The sequence below is a fragment of the Melanotaenia boesemani genome, chromosome 15 (assembly GCF_017639745.1).
Source record: "Melanotaenia boesemani isolate fMelBoe1 chromosome 15, fMelBoe1.pri, whole genome shotgun sequence".
Lineage (NCBI taxonomy): Eukaryota > Metazoa > Chordata > Actinopteri > Atheriniformes > Melanotaeniidae > Melanotaenia > Melanotaenia boesemani.
The window spans coordinates 4373666-4391246 of NC_055696.1; the positions used below are offsets into that span (position 1 = coordinate 4373666).

A 17581-nucleotide genomic window follows, 5' to 3' on the forward strand; every position below is an offset into this window, starting at 1 on the left:
AATGGGTCTCAGTGTTAAAATGTGTTAACATTTAATTAAGCAGCAAATGCCTAACTTGTCAGCCTTAACTGCTGAATGAATCTTTACTAAATCAAATGACCATTTGTCACATCCTGACATTAAATGCAGCAGAGGAAGTAAAGACAAAAATGTGTGTGACTGTATGAAGCCTCTGAGGTATTAGAGAGAATATCTGGGAATCCATACAAGTATTAACACTTCTTATTGATTTGCCAAAGAATCTCCTTTACACTTTAATTTAATCCCTCCAGATCCCAGAAAGCTTTTAACTGTTGGAAGGAAGTCAACATAACTAAGGATGGTGCAGTCAGGAAGACTGAGAAAAGGGAAGACGTTAAAGATGAGAGGCAGATTAGTGAAGAATTTTATTATTATTATTACTTCAAAGCACAAGAAAATCACCAGGACTATCAGAAACTGCCAGAGGGTATTCTTCTTTTAATTTTACAATGAAAGCAGCCAGACGACTGATCTTCTCAAATACAGTTGTGTAAAACCATGAAATGTAAATCTTCTTTTAATTCAAGGGTTCTAGTGTCAACATGAGAGAAAATGAAGTAAATACAACCTCTGGTAAACACTGTTTTTATTTAACAAAATCTGAGTCAGAATACAGAAGCAGCATGTGGAGAACCGCCATCTTTCTTCCACAGACACTAAAGAGCAGCAGCCAGGTGCTGCTAATCAAATGCATTTGACTGATCGACTGGAGTTTCTGTAAAAGTTTTGGCAGTTTGATGGTCTGTGTTCAGTTTTGTTATTATGCTAAAGAGGCAAGTTATCAGCAATGATGCCTATCAATCTAGGAAGGTATTTAAAGCCTTTTTTAACTATTTGGATTCTGCACTAACAAACAAAGCTGCCAATCATCTCAGGAGTGGGTTCCTTAGCTGCTTCAGCCAAAAGTCAGACTGTGCAGTGATCAGAGAAACTACTGCAAATGTTAAAGTTCTTAACAGTACAAAGACTGAGCAAGTATGGTAGGTTTGAATGCCTCTCTAAAAATAACACGGCAGCCTGCACAGCTTGTAGTCACTGAACCGACCATGAACTACTCTACCCAAGTATTTTAGAATGAAATGTGAAGCTGACTGAAACTAACTCCAAACACAGCAGCAAATCTGCAACGGTGTCATATGTGGTTGGTTTGATTGATTTTTAGAACATGTGTGCATATGTACAGTTAAGCCATGGAAGTGAAAGGTGATGGACTACAATTTCCTTTTATTGGTAATAGCAAGCTGGAAGGATTTAACATTACTGGCATGAACTTGGAAACATTAAGGTGTACTCTGTACATTACTATCTTATGTCTTTACATTTACACAAATTTCAAATAGTCACCGTGAAGAAGCGAAAAACTGATTTTCACCTTGTGCTGCTTAGTTTTGGTTTGTTCTTGATGAGGATTCTTTCTTAAAACAATTAATTCATTCACACATCATCATAAAGCTGTTTTCACAAAGCTAAACAGGTGAGATGTCTCATTTTAAAATTCACTCAGTAGAAAAGGTCGTAATCGTACTGATCATTTGATAGCTTGCCATCATTTTCCATCATGTTACAAAGCCTGAAAATAATCTGGTTAACTCTGAAGTCTTTTTAATACAAAGGCTTCTACATCAGGACATCAGTGGCTCTTTAAATCTAAAAAACAAAACACTGGTGGACATATGTAAAATAAGCTAAGTTAGTTTCAAAAGCTAAAACATAAACTGCGCCCAGCTGTGGACTGGAATAAGAAATGATTGAGCCATTTTCTTTTTTTAAAATCAGGCTTAAAAAGTTAAGAGCCTAATAAATATAGAGATCGGTGTGTGGAATGCATAAATTATATCTGAAGAACTTTTGTAAAGGAAACAGACAAGCAGCAACTAAAAGTGTCACATGTGGCTTTGCTGGTGAAGTTCTTCCTGTAGAAAGTGTGCCTCTTGAGCTCTGCTAATCTTATGTTGTCATGGCATGTCGACAACTTCAGATGTGGAATTTCAACAACGATCAAAACAGCTTGATCATGCTCTCTCTGGACTTGCCGACTCCGACCCACTTCACTGAAATGAGAAACAACAGACAGAATGTGACTGGCAGGCTTGGCGAAGCAAACACCAGCTTGGCTCCAGTTTCTTCATTAATATAAAGGATTCCTTTCCAAACCTGGCACTTGCAGGAAGTTCTCGATGAACCGAATGTAATTTTGTGCCTGCGCGGGCAGCTCCTCGAAGCTCCGGGCTCTCTCAGTGCTGCAGCACCAGCCAGGCAATGTCTCGTAATCCACCGACACTCGCGTCAACACGTCCATGTTTGCTACAACAGAAAGAAAAAAATCAAGTTTCTTTGTTTTGATTCTGCTTAAATGCCTTACATTCAAGATATAATAATGATGAAGCCTGAACTTCTTACATTTTCCATAAACTCCACCTTGAATCTCCTGATCTTTCTGTGATTAGTGTATGCTTATAGGCAAATTTGACTGTTACAATTATTTAATTTTCTCTATATATAATAAACATTAAGCAGAAACCCACCTGGGAAACTGGGTAGATGTTGCCCATCAACCTTATAGGCCACGCCCACTTTAATCTCAGGCAGCGTGTCCAAAATATCCAGCTTCGTCAGGGCAATCCTGCAAAAGGAATGGGTGATCTTTTAAACTCTGACAGCAATACATATGCGTTGCTGCCATCCGTGTAATTAAATCTACCAGTGAGGGTGATAATCTGAAATGACTGGAGGGTTCCTTACGCAGAGAAGCCATTGACCATGTGTGCGTATCTGACCAAAATCAGATCCAGCCAACCACATCGCCTCCTTCGGCCCGTCGTCACTCCAAACTCTCTTCCTCTGGACTGTAAAAGCTCCCCGATATCCTGCACAACAAACAGTAAAAGCATAATATCAGCTGAGGACGTGCTTAGCTCTTTTTCTTTTTTTTTATTGCGACCCATTTAATGTCTTTTAATTCTGTTGGAAAAGTCAGCTAACACTCTTCACTATTTTCACACACACACAGACATGTGGGAACTGCTGAGCTGCAACAGCGTCTAATTAACTGTGAACAAGAGGCACCCCCCCCCCCCCCCCCCCCCCCCCCCAACTGTTACAGTTGGAGGGTTTTATCGCTAAGATCAGTCATTGTTTGGCTCACAGTAGAAGCTGCACTACTGCACCGTTAACAGTCTGGACAGCGGCTGACGTGTTTGATCTGACTCTTTAACAACTTCTCAGCCTGCAAACATTTACCAGTTAAAACAAAACATTAAAACATTTTCACTCACGTTATCCTGTTCTGTTGGGAAAGCACCAACTCCCACTCGGGTCGTATAGGCTTTGACTACGCCGTAGACTCGGCCGACGTAAGATGGAGGCACGCCGAGACCGGTGCACACACCTCCCACGGTGCAGTTAGAAGACGTCACGAAAGGGTACGTCCCTGAGCAGAGAAATATCCGTTAACCTCGGGGGGGAAGACATCCCATCTTCTTAATCAGCTGTACAAATGTCTTGTTACTCACCAAAGTCAATATCCAGGAGGGCAGCATTGGCCCCCTCCACCAGGATTTTCTTACTGGGTCCAGTTAGTGCTTTGTGCATGAAGTACACACCGTCAGTCACCAGAGGACGCAGCCTCTCTGCGTATCCCTGAAAGAAAAAGAAAAACAATAAATAAAAAATATCCACTGAGCAAAACTTTATTCAACGTGCTTCATGTTGACAAACAAAAGTTAGAAAAAAAAGGCATAAACATGAGGAAGTATTAGGAATCAAATTTATCTTCTGTAATCTGAAACATCAAATCCTTAACATTTTACCCTGTAACGTAAACACCAGACCAACAGTAACAACACAGCTGAGCCAAATAAAGAAGTAAAACAGCCTGCAAGGCGAGTGGTCTGCACCTTCAGCTGCTCGAGTTCACTGTCGATGTCCACGTTGAGGTTCGGATACATCGTCAGGAAATGCTCCGCCAACTTACGGAACCTGCAAAACCAACCAGGAAAGCATTCAAGAGTCTAGCTGTCTCCATGAGCTGCTTTCCATGGAAACACAGCGCCACACACCAATTTCAGATCATAAAACACACAACAGACAGAAAAACGGTGAAAAACTCCAGAGAGGTCAGCAGCAGTGTCCTGATGTGTACCGCAGGTGGGTGCTGCCACCTGCTGGCAGATGAGCAGGATTTTCCATCGTCTATAAAGTCCTTCCACAAATGTAGAAAGTACTTGTGCCAAATTCTGAGCTTATCATGTATTCTGAAACTTGAAACCTTATTTGGAACAGTTGATAAAAACGTAGTGAGAACCAATTTAAAAAGAACGAATCTTTGAATACACAAATAAAAAAAGATGCCGATATTAAAAACTGCCAGCAGCCAAATTTAAGCAAATATTGCTAAAGCAAAACTACATACTGTCTGGACACATTTAAACTCATTTTTAAAAACTCGGACGCACTCACTGCTTCCTGCGTGAGCACCACCTTCATACCTTTTCTCATGTGGTTGATTTAGGCAACATGATGCCAAATGCACAGACGTGCAGGGCAGATGTGCAGTATAATCACACAGCCTGGAATCAATCAGTGTCATGCTAAAAAACAAAACATGAGTCCTTTTCAAGGACAGACTGATGCGCTGTTGTTGTGCAAGGACAGAGGCAAAATGGAGGAGATGATGCGCCTCTAAGCCGGCACTGGAGGTACTCTGTGTACTATGAACGCAGGCTTTTACAAAGCAGACTTCACTGCACTGAAGAGCTGCAAATATTACAAATAACTTGGCTATATTTCATCTGGTAGCAGGTTTTAGATTTGTAGGAAATGGTATTTGTGAGGTTAATCTCAAATTCAACAACCTTTCATGCATTTTTCTGCATTAAGATTGCTTTACACGGACATACGCCACACTTTAGATTGTCCATGATTTGAGCGCAGAGAATGTAAACATACTTAAAAATCAACACAGCTGCCTGCCACCTGCAGCTTTATCATCTAAGAATGAATGAAGATTCAAGATCTTCACTGAAATTATGCAAGCGCAACAAAATTGTGAGCAGTCTCTCAGCTTAAGCACAAATAAGAAATGTAACAAGCAACTAGTAAAAATAAAGATATAAAATATAAAAAAAGATATGAAAAAGAACAAATATAGCATAAAAAAACTATAGCAGTACTGTTTTTCCTAGAATTAGTCAACTAGTAATAACTTCTCCTTATTCGTGGCTGCTTAGAATTACGTCTGTGTGGAAATACTGAATGTAGAAATGCTTACTTGTCCTCAAAAACCTTGAAATCTGAGACAAGGTCACAGACTCGCAGACCGTTCCGAGCAGCTTTGGAGGAGTAGGCGGGACCGATACCCTTCTTAGTGGTTCCCAAACTGGAGAACAAATAACATAATGAGCTATTCAATAAAAAAAGAACCACTTCTGTACTTGGCGACAGCTGCAATAAACAAGTTCATATTCATATAGAATTCATGCATTTTAAGAGATGTACTTTTTCCCTTCTTGTTGCTGCCGCTGCTGCTCCTGGATTCCATCAACAGCTTGATGGAAGTTGAACACTAGAGGTGGGATAGATGGGACTGTCAATAGAAACACATTACACCTTCAAAAATTCAAAAGGACAAAAACTACTCACCAATGTGGGCACGGTCAGAAATATTTAACCTCTCCTCCCATCCTTGTAATCCTGGATGAAAAACAAGAAGTGGTATATGAAGCAAAAACTATTTTAAAGCCCCTCACCTAAACTTTGGCAGATTTTTGCAACTCGGACAACCCCAAGCTGTTTTTTTGGAAGTTGGCTGCCTTTTGTTCTGTTCTCTTCCAAGATTATCCCACACAGCATCAATGATGCCAGAGTCTGGGTTCAGGGAAGGATTCATCAGTACCCGTTGGCACTGATTTTCAGCCGGTTCTTGTGTCTTTTTTCCCAGATTCCCTTTCTTAACAATGGCTTCCTGACAGCTACAGTTCCATGAAGACCATTTAGTGAAGGCTAAGGTGTGTTGTTCTTACTCTCAAATGTAAGTCGCTTTGGATAAAAGTCTGCTAAATGACTGTAGCATAGAATAGAATACTGAATTAACTAAAGGTCCAGAGGCATTTTCAGGTCCTGTGTCTTTTATTTCTTTTGAAAATGCATCTGCTTTAAATAGGTTATGGGACATTTTGTCCAGCACTTGACCATTTTCTTACGGAAATGCTGCACACCATGTCGAGATATGCCAAGCTTTCTGCAAACAGCTCTTTGGGAATCATGTTAATGGTGCAGAAATAGAATCATATGCATGTCATACTGTCCTCTTAAACATTTTTTAGATGCAACTTAACAAATGTGGGCAAATATGTGTTTTGGCTGCATTAAAATACATTTCTGAACTGACTAGAACAAGTGACACTTTACCTTTGCCTTTATTTAGGTTCTTTTCAGCCTCGTCAAACAGACCTGGTAGGTGGATCACCACTCCGTTGCCTGTAATGAGAAATGATGCTTAACTATTAAAATAAATCACATCATGATTGAACCACATATTCTTTATGTTTAAGAATTTGCTCATTATTTTCCCTAAAACATACTGTGTATGTAACATAGTGTATTTTCTCTCCATATTCCCTGCTGCTACTGAACTGGATGAAAACAGTCATAAAAAGAAATGAATGCAACGTACACACAATGTTGTAGGTGTCATAAAACTGAGATATTCTGACACAACAATGCACAATAAATGACTTGATTCTTTTGTTCTTTTCTGGACTTCATTTATTGGGTCCATCTCACTTAAACTAGGTCACTTTGGCGGCTGGAGTTTGTGATGCTGCTGAACTGGAGTGATAGTGAGGTGCTTCTATCAACTACTCCTCTCTGATCTACGCTTACCTTTGAATAAGTGTCATTTACAACATGATGCATCAGTGATAAGGCCACCTACGATAGTTCTGATGTTTGTCCTAATTATGCCCACATATTGCTTTATTGTTTCGGGACCTTTTATCGCCCCACCATCTTTAGCTCTCAAAAAAAAACATACCAATAAAGGAGACAGCCTTCTTGTTGAGCACCCCACTGGGCAGCAGGTGGAAATCATACTCCACTGAGTCCACAACCACTGTGTGACCTGCATTGTTGCCTCCCTGCAAAGATCACCAAACAATCAGTCTACTGCGAGGCAGTTTCCTCACTGGACACAAAGATGGAGGATCATACTAAAGACTGCTGCTATGTTAGTTTGAACACAGGGTGAAATGATATAACTCTCGTATAAACTGTGTTTCCAGCTGAAATCAAGGAAACAACTAAATTACTTTTGAGATCAACGTCACTGATCTGACCAAGAGGATAGATGGGTAATGACGAACGGTCGATGTCTACATAACGTTACATTGAGTGGAAATGCTTATCAGGTCGTGGAGGTCATTTGCTGAATTCAGTAAACATGTCATTACCACGTCAGTAAGGCTGAAAAACAACACAGGCAGTAAATAAACACGTCCTAGCGCGAATTTAGCACTTCTACATCCGGGAGGTCAGAGAAGGTTGTTGACGTATTAGCAGGTCATGAATATTTAACAGCAGCTGAGTGGGGCCGTTTTCCACTTAAAGATCCAGCGAAAACATAATCGATTATATATATATATATATATAATTTTTTAAGTGGCCAATGTAAATTACAAACATATAGCTAATTTAACATCATTGTTGCTTACCTGGCACCTGCATACAATGTCCGCATCCATTGCGAGTAAGTCCACAACTTTTCCTTTTCCCTCGTCGCCCCACTGCGCACCGAGCACAACGGTCACTTTGTTTTGAGGCTCCTTCGGGATGCGGAGCGACGGGTCTTGTTTCTCGCTCTCTCTTGCTCGTTTAACGGCCGGTTCCCCGTTCAGAGAAGCGGTTTCCCGGCCGTTAACGTTAGCCATGTTGCTGTCGGATGCCATGCTGCCCTCCGTCTGCAGACCGGAATATGTTTTTTACCGCGTTCTCTGCGGAAGTCGGCTTCCGTTTTACCACTGCCACTAGATGGCAGGATTTCCTCTCGTATTTTTTAATTTCCTCGCAGTATAAAATATGTATGTGTAAATATGTATATGTGATAATAGCAGTCAGATTATTCTTTTGATTTTACTGCTGGATTAACCTTGTTGTATTCTACTATTAAAAAATAATAAACTCCTTTTTTGATTTAAAACTGAAGTAATGCTCACAAAGAGTACATGCACAACATGATTCACTCGTCCCTACTTCCGGCTTCGGTTCAAGTCTCGCGACAAGTTCTCGCGATCTTAATGTACACTAACGAAAAACTAACTAACTAACTAACTAACTAACTAACTAACTAACTAACTAAATAAATAAATAAAATGTTACATCTGACTGTTGACAAGTAGGGGGAGGTATCTCTGTAGTATCCCTATAGTAACTAGATAAGACAGACAAGGACTTCAGTTTCCTCGACATTAAGTATGTGGTCTGACACAATTTAAGCATTTGAGGAAGATCTGTACAGATGTTGCAAGGGCAACATAATCCTCTTATGCCTGTTAGTTTTTTTTTTTTTTTTTTCATACATACGCTCGACGTTTATATAAAAAATGGACATTGTCTCAATACTGTAGTAGATTTTGACAGAAATGTCTCTATATCCATGAATTCTTTAGTCAAGTTGTCTAGAGACATGGCAGCTTCTGACCATCTACCGCCCTAATTAGAAAAAAAAGTTGTGTAAAATGTGTAAAATTTAAATAAAAACAAAATACAATATTTACCTAAGCTTATAAACAAATGTTTTATTCACAGTCAAACATAGAAAACACATCAAATGGTAAAAGTGAGAAAGTTTGATATTTTAATAAAAATATTTGTGCATGTTGAATTTGACGGCAGCAGTAGGCCTGTTTAGCATTTCTTCTTTTAATAACAGTCCATAAAGGTGTGATAACACCAGCTATGTACACATTTTCTTCTTAATTGCTAAATTGATTTAGTGTTAGTCATAACAGTATGATCTTCCTCTTTTTTAGATTTCAGAAATAAGCCATCTATTTCCTTTATTTGTATGAGTAGTAACCATGTTTTTTTTTATTTGTTTTGACCCCCATTTAAATTCAGAAAAAGAAAACCCATATTTTCTTCAATAAGCTTGTTGTATCTTTATTTCTAAATTGTACTGAGTTGTCTACGAAAGACTATTCATCAAAATAGCCTCCATTAACCCACTTTATATAGTATCCTGCCAATTCCTAATTAATAATAGGATGCAATTGAATTTTTGAGGCATTTTTCTTTCTTTTTAAAGATGCATTAACAATAGAGCCTCATTATTCCCATGCAATAAAAGTTTACTGCTGCTAGTAATAATTCCATATATAGTTAATCATCCTCTGTACTGAGTTTTAAAAAGTTGGACACAGTCTGTTTGCAGGGAGACAGATTTATGTCTATGTTGAAACACAATCATCAATGGTGGCATTCAAGCTTTCAAAATTCAATCAATGTAAGAATAATTTTTCCCAGAAGGCACAAAAGAAGGAATGTTATGACAACCCAGTAACTCCACTCTGACCCCACTGGCCTATGTGTGCTCAAACTTTCTTTTAGTTTTGTTTACTTACTATAATCAGCTTATTGAAATACACATGCAATCTGGCAAACTGCATATCTGCAGCCCAGTAAATGCCAGCTGGTATTTACTGGTTTATTTTCTGGACCACAAGTTCTCACATGTGTCTTCAAAGGTGATTTGTTATAGAATGTGTGGCAAGATTTGTGAGCAAACTGGAACTGGATGATTTTTATTTGTCTTGTAGAAACTGCATCAACTGTCAGGAGATCACAGTGGCCGATTGTCTGCACCATGCCCGCTGAACGAAGCTGTTTTATCATGTAGAAATGAATATTTTCTATAAACAACAGCAGCAACTGGCTACAACCCTTCACCTATGACAAGAACAAGACAAGAAGAAAGCAGAGTGATGATGCATAAGAACACACAAACTAACAGATGAAAATTTATATTTTGTTTATTATTAATCCCAAGTAACACTGAATGTGTGACATTTGTAAAACAGTGAATTATTAATAGAGTGCAGAATGAAAAAGTGATAGTTTGATGGTGTTTATCAGCTGGTTTATAATGGGGATTTTACAAACACGTGACTTCTCGCAGCCTGGATTTCATGATTTATTATCTCATCATGTTTTAGGAGAATATTATTTATGTCAAGCTTCTTGTCAAACCTTGTAATTGATCATGTTTATCTTGCTTATAAATATTAACCTTCATGAGAAAATAAACCTTATAGTGAATGTGGATGTGAACTTGACTGAGAGGCTTAAATGGTTTCATTTTTTTCTTTATCTCTTCCTGCTTTCATTTATAGACATTTAGGATAGTTCAAAATCCTTCACGAAGTAAGAGCAATACATCCCTATTATTCTTTTAGTCCTGAATGAAAACTGCAAAAAGGTTTGTCATGATAAGTTTTACATATAAGTGAAAAGTCCAAATGAAAGACTCACAGACCAACAAATTAAGGCTTTATTCACTGTAAAAGATTCTTATAAAAAAAACTATCATTATTATTATAGAAAAAAGTCATATTTAAGTCAAAATGCATGAGATCTGTGAAATGAACACTGCCCAGTGTTTGTGAGTACACGCTCAGTGGAACAAACACAGCAGTGGCCTACAGAACTGACAGGCAGATGTTGGAAATTACTGGCTGTCAATTCATAGGTCATCACCTTGTGCCCCATCACTTTTCAACTACTACACAAAAATCACTGAACTCTTCACTGTAACAGTGAGCTTCATGACCTGTCAGCAAGAGAGAGAGAGAGAGAGAGAGGGATAAGAGTAAACAAGTGCAGGTTTCATGTTGTGTTGGGTGGCTCTCTGCAGGTAACAGCACCTCCACTGGAACTGACACAGCTTCCACATGGAGTTGCTGTTACATCCAGCCAGCACCAGAAGCCTCATCACCGAAGACGACGTTTCGTTGCTGTTAACAGATCAACAAACTCTCAGTCAGGGCATAAGTCCAGTTTTCTTTAGGCTGAGAGGGAAAGAGGGGGGGCAGAGAGGGAGCAAAGAAAGCAGAGAGGTCAACTCAGATTCTGGACTCGAAGGCAGCTGCTTTAGTACGTGAAGAGTCTCCTTGTTTGAGCGACTTTGACCCGGCAATTTCCTCCTCCCAGTTTTTATAGCCTGAAGTATAAACGGCATCATTGCCCACGCTCCTCTAACAGCACGGCCAAAGGGCCAAGGCCTGTAGAGATAACACAGATTTTATGGTTGCTGTCAACATGAGGGCAAGTATAAGGGTGTGTCTGCCCTGTTTGCCCGCAGGCCCCTGCTTCCTGCTTAGACTGACTTTTACTTCATAATTACTAAAAGACTGGCTTTAAAGTAGATCCTAATTAGGTGGGAATTCAATACAGTTATTTTCATCCTGTCATGTTCAACCTGCAGGATTACATACGCTCAGATTCTTAAGCCATCCATTCTTGTATTTTATTGGCTTTATGTTGTCATGAATCAACCAAGCTGGTTGTGTCCACTTCTTCTAGCCAGGAGAATTTCTGCTAATCAAAGTTTACTCCTATTTTTTTTGTCTGATTTAGTCATCAAAATAAGTTCTTACTAAAGTGGGTAAACATGAATAAAGAAAAAGAGGATAAAGCAGTTTTTAACCTGTTAAAGAGTTGAATTTCTCCCTGACTGAGTTTTTCTACTCACCTTTGCATTCGGCATGGCCTGGTGGGCTTCATGGACGAGGCCAGAGTTTTAGAGAAGCAGTGCCACAACGTATGAAATCTTAAGCCCAGAAGTACCAGGAGGGTATGAAGGCTGATATGTGCAAAAAAAAAAAAAAAAAGAAATGCATCAATCAGGACTGAGACAGGTGAAGACACAGACAAGCAAACAGCGGCTACAAGAGGTGCAGATTTCTGTGTTAATGTCAGAACTGACAGCGAGGCAATGGCAGCGAGGCTGAGCAGCCAGTATAAGAGAGCAGGAGTTGGTGGAAGGTTAATTATTACACCTGCAGTCAATATTTAACAGGCCTGGCGCCCTGCCCCTCGGTCCAACATCCTGATTCCACACTGACTGACATCAAGGGTAGGGCCAGCGTCAAGCACATCTCTTTTGTCCCCTCCAGAAAATTTGTATTTAAACACCTCAGATGGCCCCTTTCAAACAACCCACTACACGTTGAGTGAAATGTGCTTTTTCTGAGGCTGAAAAACTTGAATTCATTGTGATCTATCAAGTTATAATTAATAAGACTTTTACACAATTATTTAATTTATACTGGAAAAAGGAAACTCCCTCGATCCTCAACCATAAAGGGCACATTTTAGCAGATACTGTGATTTATTAATTTTGGCTCTAATGTACAGCAGAACTCAGGGGTGAAGCAAAAGCACAGGAGGAAGCAAAAGACTGAAGTCACAAAGTGATACTGAATGACAGCACAATAAAAAGCTGAATACATGCTGTTAAAGATTGGTAGAAGCCACTTTGATGCATGCAAACTATTAGGAACTGAAATGAATAAGAACCACTTTGAGTTCAATGTGACAAACATGCTCCTGACTGATAAATCAGCTGTGTAATTCTTTAACTTAAAGGAGATTATAAAAACGGTGCAACGTGTGACAGATCATTGGTAGTTAAATGCTGAAGTCACATAACTGAATTGATATCTAACATGGACAAAGGTCTTCTTGTTTGCACTGATTTGATTCATAATGAAACCAAATTAACATTAACAGGAAAGCTATTTAACTACTTTTCTTTTTTCTTTTAATCACAAAACCACTTTTAAACTTTTTACGAAGCAACACAGCCGAAACGCCGTTAGTCTGGCGCTGCAAAAAACATAAATTGCAGCGATTCTTGGCATTTAAACTTGCTTTAATTCATACACTCGAGCTATCTTATCTCAGGAGGGATTGGTACACCTGAGTGCAGAGTCCAGTGTCTTTAAGAGAGAGAATAAGCACACAGCATTAATCTGTCACATAGATAAAGCTGTTTTTTTGTTCTTGTGAATGGACAATGACTAAGGTCATAATAATTTCAGATGCAATTTAGACCAGATAGCCACTCACATGTCACATGCAGTCCTCAAAGCTGTAGCTGCTTGATGATCTCATTTCAGAAATGATTGACTCTTATAGGGTGGTTTATGCTTTTGCTGCATTTTCTGAGTTGAAATGACTCATTACAACTTTAAAAACAGTTGAAGCTTAACTCTGTCATCAACTAGCTTAGATTTGGTTCGACTTAGCCTCACGGTTTTGCTGAATTTTGGTCCATCTGTCAAAAGAAAAAGACATGACTGAATAAAATGTGACAGTACACGATTCTTTAAACGGTCACATACATTTCTTCACAGTTTCAGATATTTAATGTCTCTCAGATGATTAAAAGCCTTTTCTCCTGGTTGCCATTAGGATTTATCCTCAGTGTAGCAGAGTACTACACCCACAGTGTTCATGTTTAAATATATTCTGTGGGTTTGGTTGTATTTCAGTTTGGACTTTGTGGTAAATTTCTTATCATTTCCTCTTTTTGTTAGGTGTTAGGTCATGCAAACCTGGTCAACTTCCGACCACGCACTTGTTCTTCATGAGCTTCGGTCTATGTTTTGTCCAGATTGCTTTGCTCGTTTGCCAAATCATTGTGTGGGTTTCTTGCTGGCGGATGTTCCCAGCTTTGTTGGAGAATTTATTTAGAATAATGTCTTATTTGATGTCCTGCTTGCAGTATCTTTGGTTCACCTGTTAGCTGATAAAGTTAATTAAAGTTTATGTGTGTTTTGCAACCTGAGCGCTGCATTTGGGTCCTGCTTCAACCACGACACAAGTCATACTGGAAATCGTCCAACATTTTTCTTCGATCTGCTTCTCACATTAAGTGATGGTATCCATCTTTTGAATAGGACGTTAAACTTTTACTTGTTTTTATTGGAGTAGACAAAGCTGAGCAGGAAAACGGTGATTTTGTGTCCTGTGCAGCAGTCAGGCTCTGTAAGAAGATCTGATTTAAAATAGTTTGTGTGCTAAAGTAGATGTTCAGCACATCTGTAGATCCTGTGCTTTTCTTTACAGGTTTAAAACATGGGGAGCCTTCATTTTAACCATAAAAAGAATAAAACAAAAACCCTTTAGCACCTGCCTGAGAAAGGTATTATAGCAACCAACAGCCTGTGTGTGTAGTGCGTGTATGTTTGAGATTGACTGCACACACCCACTGAAGCGAGGTAAACCTTTACCTTGATTCCAAAAGGTAAATGAGTACTTACAAGGAAAACCTCTTATCGCCACTCGGAGGCAGATAATCAAGAAAGTGGAACTTGCACAGAAACGATAGGAAGGAGTGGTTCAGGATGGAGATGCATGGAAAGATCTGACAAGCAGACTCTGCTTGGAGCTGAAGGTGATGATGATGATTACATACAGTCCCTGCAATTATACCAGACCTGCAAATATTTATGATCATAATCATTCTGTAACTTCAATCAGCACAATCTCTTACTCTTTCCTTTAGGAGTTTTTAAACTGTTTTCACCTGTCTGCAAATATAAGAATCCAAAAGTAAACACCTGGACTCTCTCCTCAGTCTTCAAACAACTTTCTCCTTCGTGGTAACATCAAGGTTTCTGTAATAAAACTGTAATTTGCAGTCTGAGATAACATCAGATGCAGAACACGTTCAAACATTTTACATGCAAATAGGAATCTTTGAGGCTTCATTTCTTTCCTTTTCCTTTTGATTTTAGGACCCAGGCATTTTAAAAAAGTTAGAAAATGTTGAAAAATATGCCTCTTAATTTGACCATTGGACTTGTGGGTACAGACTGTGAAGTGGAGAAGAAAATATTTGATACTCAGAAATTCAGTAGTAATCTATGACTGCTAATACTGAAGCAGAAGTCAGTGTTTGGTTGCTAATATTCAGCAAGCTTTACAGTTTAAAAGGTATTCTGACATCTGTCACCCTCTACTGCTAACCTGTATGTAAAGCAGCCAGGCAAATATTTGTTGAGAAAAGGCTTATCTGAGTAGGTTCATCAGAGATAAAATGGAGGAGATATCTAATTTATTTCATTTTACTGTTAGAAATATATCATAATTAATATTTCCTGTATTCCTTAAAGGTCCCGTCAGTTTTCCCAGAGGCCTTGGTTGACTTAATTGTCAGCTGGATTTACAGTTGTTTGCAAAATGTAGCTTTCTGTTGAGGCCAGTTGAGCTTTGATGAGGAATAATACAGCTGCTACCAGCATCTAGCAGTTGATCTCACGTGGAACATATTTGTAGTGCAAATCTGTTTTCTGTCAGCAGAAACCATCACGCTGTCTTCACACCATGGTGATTAAGACCTTTTACTGTGGAACATGGGTGTTTTGAGGAGGAAGTCACTGTGTATCAGGTGAGCTCAGGATAGAAGCCAAATCAATAGCTAGAGATGCAGGATACCAAAGAAAATCCTATTTGTTTTTAGTCAGGTCCATGCTCTCATTATCAAAACCTTCGGTTGAAGGTGAGGGATCATTATGGACTGATCACATGTCATAAACTTTCAAATATTGTTTTTAGCTTTAAAATGAGATAAAATGATCATGTGAAATTCACATATTTCCTTATGTTATTTAAATCCTAACATGTAAAAAGCTGGATCTCCTAAATGTTTGACATGATGCTCTACAGAAACGTCTGATCTAAATATTCAAACAATATTTACACAGAAAAATTGGAATAAAAGCATTTTATCTATGTGCAAATAAAAACTCTATGGAACATAAAAAGGTGTGAATCAATGATGAGTCACTTCATACTCATTCAGGACTTGATGGCCGGCCAGGAGACAACCTCAGAGAAAGAGTTGTTTGGTTTTGATTGACCAAATGAAGTCCAAACTTCTTACAGATGACAGTGCTCCAGACTAACTTTTTGTTACGAGGAGCGCAGCGGCCCCTAATTTAAATCTTTAGGAGCGCAAGCAGAAAATTTAGGGGTGCACACTGAAATCGCCTTGCATAGCAAATATTCACATTTCCTCTCATTTTCACTGTATTAGAGATAAATACTTAGACAATAAATTCAGAAATTACAATATGTACAATTCACATTTTTTTGCAGTTTACATAACATAAAAAAAATATTACTGACTGCACTAGTACAAAACAAATAGACAAAATTCCTGGCAATTAACAGCTTCAGGGACTGATTCTCCTTTCCAGCCGCAGTTCCCAACTCCTCAGTAAGAAAAGTAGCTATTGGCTGTCACTAATTAGCATAATCAGCCTAGTACATATAGTTGTAATGGATGCTGCCTTAAAGTAGGAAGGGCAAAAATTGAATAAAAAAAAAAGACAACCTAAAATGTTTAGAACAGCATAAATAAATAAAAATAATAAATAAAATAATTGTTAATATTTTCTTTATTTTTTAGTTCAGTTTTTTAAGTGTATTTTGTTTTTTGATTGGGAGTCTGGAGCATGTCACAACACTTTTAACTTTTTAAATATTTTTTGTCCACACTCTTCATTAACAGACATTACTCTGACGGTAAGCCAGCGCAGGATCCTCCAGCAGCAGCTTTGTACGTTTCATTTTCAGCCTGGTCGTGAAACAGAGGTGAACGTCGTCTGCTCTGAATACAGCTGTGAGCTGCTGTATGAGCGCTTTTGGACGGGGGATGGGTCTGTACAGCCCCAGCTCCTCATTGGGAAGAGTAAACTAAGTTCATTCACGTCAGTTTTCAAAAGTCTCCAATAATACCAGAAAAAAAAAATCGCTAGTCGCTTAAAAAAAAAAACTCAAAAAAACCCCAAGACCCGCCTCTTTCCACACATAAGCCAATCACAGTGGTCGTTCGTCCACCGCTCACACGCACATTGGCTATCGTCTTCTTCGTTGGTGTTCGTCTCCTTTTCTCATATTGAAGTTAGTTTGAGTCAGCAAACCTGCAGCTAATTTGCGGATTACTGTTAACTACTGGGCGGAAGAGGGGAGCAGAAGTTTGTTAGCGACTAAATAAATTCAGTTATAACTACTACAAGAAAAAGACCGGCAAATGTATTGGTCGCCATTCTGCGAGTAGATGAAAAATTCACTGGCACTTTAGTCGCAAAATGCGACCATTTGATCGCAGTCAGGGGCCCTGGATAAGACCATAAATAGAGCCAACAAGCTCCAGAACACAACTTCAAGTACACTGAAAACATAAACCTGTAATTATAAAGCCACTGGAATAAGATGCATGCACCCTATAAGTAGCTCCTTTTAATGTGAAAATTTAAGAAGTGCTTACTTCTAATGTATTCAGTAATCTTACTGCTTACTCTGTTCAACACGTACATTTACCACATTTAAATGAGAAATGTTTCCCAAACTACATAGCTGCCTCTAACAATCAGGAAAGACTGATGCAAAATTCAAATTAGCTGCAACACAGAAGATTGAAATGTTGTTCTTTATCTTCAAGTTATGCTTAAATAATAAACAATCAGAAAAAAGAAAAACAATCTTTTCATTTAAA

At 38.7% G+C, this 17581-nt stretch overlaps 1 protein-coding gene across 1 annotated transcript; it reads right to left on the bottom strand.

Moving 5' to 3' along the window:
* Positions 1-1790: 1790 nt before the first annotated feature.
* adssl (adenylosuccinate synthase, like) lies at positions 1791-8010 on the bottom strand. The gene is made up of 13 exons (XM_042008619.1): positions 7731-8010; positions 7055-7157; positions 6430-6498; positions 5662-5712; positions 5518-5584; positions 5291-5398; positions 3918-3999; positions 3534-3660; positions 3297-3451; positions 2764-2888; positions 2547-2644; positions 2176-2325; positions 1791-2072 (listed from the first exon to the last, which is right to left on the bottom strand). Exons 1-13 carry the CDS (start codon positions 7962-7964, stop codon positions 2020-2022), a joined length of 1422 nt encoding a protein of 473 aa, XP_041864553.1. The 5' UTR covers positions 7965-8010; the 3' UTR covers positions 1791-2019.
* Positions 8011-17581: the final 9571 nt, after the last annotated feature.

Bases quoted from the DNA above. Each gene is read 5' to 3' on its own strand.
- adssl (XM_042008619.1), bottom strand. From the start codon at position 7,964: ATGGCATCCGACAGCAACATGGCTAACGTTAACGGCCGGGAAACCGCT. The intron at 6,499-7,054 runs GTATGTTTTTTT...TTCTCATTACAG, and splicing joins GAAGGCTGTCTCCTTTATTG to GCAACGGAGTGGTGATCCAC. The intron at 2,645-2,763 runs GTAAGGAACCCT...TTCCTTTTGCAG, and splicing joins ATGGTCAATGGCTTCTCTGC to GATTGCCCTGACGAAGCTGG.